Below are 6,280 nucleotides of genomic sequence, written 5' to 3'. Positions count from 1 at the left end.
GAGCGATCTCTTATGTAAACAGATGCATATGAAAAATAATGCGATCATCAGCAATGGCAGCATATAAAAAAAAACTGCATAATGTTACAGAGTAAAATGTTGATCCAGGAAGTGGTACATGTCTGTGCAAGCTTTGGAGGTGTTGATGGAAGTGATTTACTGGATTTATGCTTTGATAATCGTACTGAATATTATCCAGATGTAGTTTTTGATAAAAATGTGATTTTCTCACCTTTTTGCTCAAAATTATGAATTTTTATGAAACCTACCTATATTCAAGTGTTGATAAAAAAAAGAATGCTTTAAGCTAGAATGCTTTAAGCTTTAAAACTGTTTAAAAGTAGAGGCTCTGATCTTTATTTTGGTGTATTGCATATTCAAATATTCATACAGCAAAATATTCTGGAGGCCATCAAATTTTAGTGAAAATCATCAAAATCGCTGGCGGTGGCTGGCAACTTTTTTTCAAGAGTGCGGGCGGGGAAAGAGTTAATGTTCCTTTATGAAGTTTGACATGCTGAATATGAAAAGCACATTACTTTTTGTGTATCATTATTAATAGTGCTCATGAAAAACTAAAAAATACATATTTTTACAACTTATACAAGCTGATCTGTTATTACTCAAGCATAAAAATGACATGGTACATGCATAATACTGAACTAACAACAGTTTAACATAAACGCTTACCAAAAGCGAGTCGTCCAAAACTTCAAAAGTGTTCGTTCGTTGGATGATTTTTGTCTTTTATGACCAGTCCCACAATGTTCTGGTGTTCCAGAATGTTACACAAACCTCTAGAATGTTCCCATCCTTGCAAAAGTTAGTAAAAAAAGAAACGGATCGGTACCAAAACCAATGTTTCATAATTAATGATAGTTCTAAAATTGACCTGACCAAAATATTGATGCTACGTGAAAATAAATAGCACAATAATAATTAACACCACAGAATTACAGAAGAACCATACATTTAAGTGAAACTAATTTTTCCTTACATTGTTACCGATTAATTAGCTGGTAGTTTTAAAAACACAATATTCATGTTTTAAACCTATTAACAAACATTTAAATAATAGCTTAATGCTTTTTCTTTTATAATACTTTAATACGTCAGTCCATAATTTGAAATGCCTCGAGCTGTGAGCTCTATGGCTCAGAGACGGTAATGTGTGCAGAAATCTAGATGTGCATGATGCCATTATTACTCTGTGGTTTCTCCTCTTACGTTTTGCAGGTTGAGAATGAGCTGAAATCTGTTTGCAATGACATACTGGATGTACTGGACAAACACCTCATTCCTGCAGCCAACACAGGAGAATCCAAAGTTTTCTACTACAAAATGTAGGTGTTTGACAAATCAAAGTGCATGTGAGCATGATTAGTATGCTTCAAGGTATACATTTAATAATTATGCATGTTTCTTGGGAATCAAATCCATGACCTACATGAGGGAAAAGTGCCATGCTCTACAGAAATAAAGCCAGTTGTCATGTCATGTATTTAACACACAGAACCTCGCCCATCTAAGAGACCTATAAAGTCCTAAATGCATGCACTTTCTTGTTTGCATTACTAAACATGTTATTGTGATGTAAACATGCATTTAGGAATTTATAGGTCCTTGGTGATTCATAAAATGCAAGTAAATGGCTACCATGACTTTGAGAGTTAAAAAAACAAATGGTAACACAAAATTAATACCTGTGGCTCCTGGTGATATACTTATGAAGCGAAACAATCAGTCTGTGCAAGAAACTGAACATTATATATAACATTATTACCTGAATCCAGAGCCTCAGGCAAACGGGGAAATACGATTCTTTTGGACAGTTCGTTTCAATGAACTGATTCAAATAACTGATTCACCAGTTTGTTTACATAATCATGCAGTGATGTAATGCATATGCATTTATATTATTAAAGCACGCAGTAATGATGTAAAACGTGGATGTTTTGCATGTCTAAATCATAATAAACTAGTCTTCATCATCCCACCTTTTTCTATAAACAATGAGAAACCATAAAAACTTTAATTTGGCCCCTTCATTAATTTGCTTTGTTCACGTCTGCGCATATCAGCGGCTCATCTGTCTTCGGTTCGAGTCGAACTGTTTCCTCAGTTCAGTGACTGTAGGAGTAACTGTAGCGCTGAATCGGTTCATTCATCATAGGATCGGATATGCACCAGTATTTTGGCTCATTTTGAAAAAGAACCGGTTCAAAATAATGATTTGTTTGTGAACTGGACATTTTTGGGTGAGCTGTCCCTTTAAGTGCATAATGCTTTTTTTTTCTTTCTAACAAAACATTGGATAGAATGCATTTTAATATTCCAGCCAATAGTAGTCTGCTTTATTCATTATAGTGGTTTTGTGTATTTTTGAACACATTTCTGACAGCAAGAGCTCAGAATAGTCATTGTAGCTAATAAGAAGATAATGAGTCTTTTGACACACACTTGGTGTTTATTGTGTGTGTGTGTGTGTGTGTGTGTGTGTGTGTGCGCAGGAAGGGCGACTACCACAGGTACCTAGCAGAGTTTGCCACAGGTAATGACAGGAAGGAAGCAGCGGAGAACAGTTTGGTGGCGTATAAAGCTGCCAGTGACATTGCCATGATTGAGCTCCCCCCCACACATCCCATCCGGCTCGGCCTCGCTCTCAACTTCTCCGTCTTCTACTTCGAGATCCTTAATTCCCCTGACCGCGCCTGCAGGTTGGGCTTCTTCTCTCCTCACTTAAACTGTGTAATGTCCCGTATTAATATGCGCAGAAACCTACGGACGAGCAGTGACAATAGTTAATTTAATTATTTTTATTTTATGAATGTTTTATTCATTTTAATACTTCATCCTGCAGCCCCTGGTTGATAAGCACAGAAAGCCCCTCTGATAAAGCCAGTCTGACTCTTCACTCGCTCCTCCAACAGGTTGGCGAAGGCGGCGTTTGACGATGCGATAGCGGAGCTGGACACGCTGAGTGAGGACAGTTACAAGGACTCGACGCTCATCATGCAGCTGTTACGGGACAACCTGACGCTCTGGACCTCAGACACACAGGGAGACGGTGAGGCATGCGTGTCTTAAAGCAGCTGTAATAAAATTACTGTCCATTTCAGAACAAAGTTCTGCAAAAATCAGTTTCAAATCAAGCACTATTTGCCTTGTTTTTCAGTAAAACAACTAAACTAGAAGTTAACAGATAGGGGAAGGGACCAAAATAAGGCCACAAGCCATGTAATCCCAAATGCTGTAGTTTGAAATACAAAAAAAAGATAGATTCAGTAAAATAACAAATTATTAAAGAACCTTTGATAACTTTACTGAAAAAAAAAGTTTTTTTTGGTTATTTATTTTAAGGTGTTCTTGTTACAGTGTAATTATACATTTAAGTACTGAGTAATATTAATTAGCTACATGTATTTACTATATGGTTAGGGTTTGGTTTAGGGTTACTTGCATGTAATTGTGCATCATGTATTGTTATTATAATAGTAAGTGCATGTAACAGATGTAACAAGGACACCTTAAAATAAAGTAACAAAAAAAAACAGTTAATAATTTGAAATAAAGTGTTACCTTTTTTAATCAAATTCAAAATGTTTTATTGTATTGTAATATTTCTAATCCTTTAAGGAAATTTTATTCAGTGGATACCCTTGAATAGGTAGTTAATCCAAATTTATTGTTAGAATTTTTAGGAAAAACAAGTCTTAAATATCTTTAATTTCATTTTCTATAATTATAACTTTCTATAATGTAAAATTATTATTATAATGTGCAATTTTTCATAATGCAAGTATGTTTTTGTTGTGGGGAAAAAAAGCTGGAATGGTGTTAAACAATTTAGTAAATAAAAAGTTAAAAAGTAAAAAGTTATGTATTAAAAAAAAAATCTTGGACTAAAAATAATGCATTGATCGACTGCAATTAAGTATAGCATTATTGTCAAATTGTTTTACTCTGTTGATGCTCTTCAAAAGGTTTTAATCAAATGGTACCTAAATATCGAGTTACTATTTCTATAATTTTCTATAATTTGTAAAAACACGAATATGGTTTACGTTGTGAAAAAGTAGCTGGTATAGTGATTAAAACAATTAAAATTTAATTTAAAAAACATCTTTGGCTAGAAATAAATACATTGTTTATCTATAAACATAGCACAAGTTACTTCAAATTAAATTTTAGAATGTTGGAAAAGTGGATATTAAATATTATTTCGTTTTTATTTCTATAATTGGAAGTGTTAGTATTTGCGTCAGTCGTCATCCACAGATGCGTCAGATGGCACTGGCATGCTTTTGTGTATTAATGATAAGAATAGTTCATTATGTAACACATTTTAACACATTAATATAGAATTTGCGGTCAAAAGCACACCGTCTCTGCATTCAGCTTCAAGCGTGGCTCATTCAGTCAGAATGTATAATTTGTTTGATAAAAAAAGTAAACCGTCTTTGGTAATTGTTTTTTAAAAGGTTTTCCATTTCTTTGTTACAGCTAGAGAAATGGAGATTGTTCTTTAATTTAGGTGAAATTATTTGTTATTAGATACACTGTCAAAAAGAAAAAGAAAAAAATTCTATTTTTTATATTTATTATTTTTGTGTCATTTACAGCATAAGCCTATTATTAAAAAAATTATTATTATTTATTATTCTTATTTCAGAATTCTGTTTGTGTGCATTTATTGATGAATACTGAAAATGATCTCAATGCAGTAACTCATGCTGAATCATACACAATAAAACAAGGAGCATGTATTATGTAGGGTCCATTCTGACTGATTGATAACTTTGAAGTGCCCTTTATAAGGCAAGATCAATTTTACGTTTCATCATGTCATGCGGTCGATCAAACCTGAAGATCAAAAATCAAAATCCAACTTAATTAAGGGCCATGGGACATATAATATATAACTATATTATATTAAAATGTATTAGTAATAACAACAATAATTTAACAAATGTATTTATTTTTGACATTCTTGAATCTAATTCACTAATATTGGTTTTTATATTTCAAAGATAGACAGGTTAACTAATTCATTAATTAATTAGAAATGAAGATATGCTTCAATGTCATGTTGTTTCCCTACTTGTTCACCTCCTCTTGTAATAAGGCATGGTGCACCAAATCAAAGGTGATCATGGGCAGACTTTGTCCCACAGGCGTCTCTGCACAAACCTGAAGCCTGGTCAACCAGTTGTAAACCTGCTGGTTTATAGTATCTGTGGCTAGTTGCAGCATCTCACAGTGTGTGCTGTGGTTTGACTTCAACTTTGTAAGGCTTAAAACATGTAAGGTGTGGAGGCTTATAGTGAGCAGCCACTGTAATAACAAAGACTCGTTCTTTTTCAGGTGAAGAACAAACTAAAACAGTGCTGCAAGATGCTGAGGATGAAAAGCAGTGAGATGTGACCGCCAACATGCTAAACCCCCTTCTCTCCAGCTGTCTCAGTGTCTCTCTCTCTCTCTCAGTGTCTCTCTCTCTCTCTCTGTCTCTCTGTGTCTCTCTGTCTCTCTGTCTCTCTGTGTCGATGGCATTAGATGTAGACCTATGTGGGCAACATGTACCAAACAGTGTAAAATAAGAACATGACCTCATTGTTTGTTTACTTGCTCAATCTTAGATGAGTGTTTTTCACTTTTGACTAGTCATGCTGAGACTTGGACTCCTGGACTGCCTTTGGGCGACCCAATGACTAAGCATATTTTAGTACATACAAGACACAGCCTGAACTCTTTATAAATTAATAAATGAGCACTGAAAGAAAGTGATTAACGTTCATAAAATGTTGACTGTCAACCTCAAGAGATCAAGCTAATATGAGCTTTGTATACTTCTAGCAAAATATGTAAATCAAGAAAGAGTTTGCCCAAAAATAAAAATAAAAATTATTTTTTTTTTAGTTTGCCTCTCCCTTCAGGACACCCAAGATGTAAAATAGTTTGTTTCTTCATCGGAACAGATTTGGAGAAATTTAGCATCACTTGCTCACCAATGGGTCCTCTGCACTGAATGGGTGCCGTAAGAATAAGAGTCCAAACAGTTGATAAGTAATCAACATTAAGACGGATTATGGACTCATATTTTGGCCAGAAACGATGGTTTAAAGTTAAAACTTCTTAATGAGATGTTTATTACAAACACGCAGCTTTTTGCTTCAGAAGATGATGATTGATGGACTGGAGTCACGTGGATTACTTGTGGATTATTGTGATGTTTTTATCAGTTGTTTGGGCTCTCATTCTGACGGCACCCATTCACTGCAGA

The 6,280-nt window shown here is 34.4% G+C and overlaps 1 protein-coding gene across 1 annotated transcript in view; it reads left to right on the top strand.

The window, feature by feature from the left end:
- The window catches only part of LOC107691823 (14-3-3 protein epsilon-like), an 8,242-nt gene extending 2,723 nt beyond the window's left edge, over positions 1–5,519 (top strand). Inside the window, exons 3-6 of the mRNA XM_016490629.1 lie at positions 1,237–1,343; positions 2,511–2,717; positions 2,931–3,067; positions 5,365–5,519. Coding sequence (XP_016346115.1) covers positions 1,237–1,343; positions 2,511–2,717; positions 2,931–3,067; positions 5,365–5,417 — 504 coding nt within the window. The 3' untranslated portion in view covers positions 5,418–5,519. The remainder of the gene's footprint in view (positions 1–1,236; positions 1,344–2,510; positions 2,718–2,930; positions 3,068–5,364) is intronic.
- Positions 5,520–6,280: the final 761 nt, after the last annotated feature.

The sequence above is a fragment of the Sinocyclocheilus anshuiensis genome, unplaced genomic scaffold, assembly GCF_001515605.1.
Source record: "Sinocyclocheilus anshuiensis isolate Anshui unplaced genomic scaffold, SAMN03320099.WGS_v1.1 scaffold206, whole genome shotgun sequence".
NCBI lineage: Eukaryota > Metazoa > Chordata > Actinopteri > Cypriniformes > Cyprinidae > Sinocyclocheilus > Sinocyclocheilus anshuiensis.
Note: the sequence above shows the minus strand (reverse complement) of the source record. Positions and strands in the feature narration are given on the sequence as shown.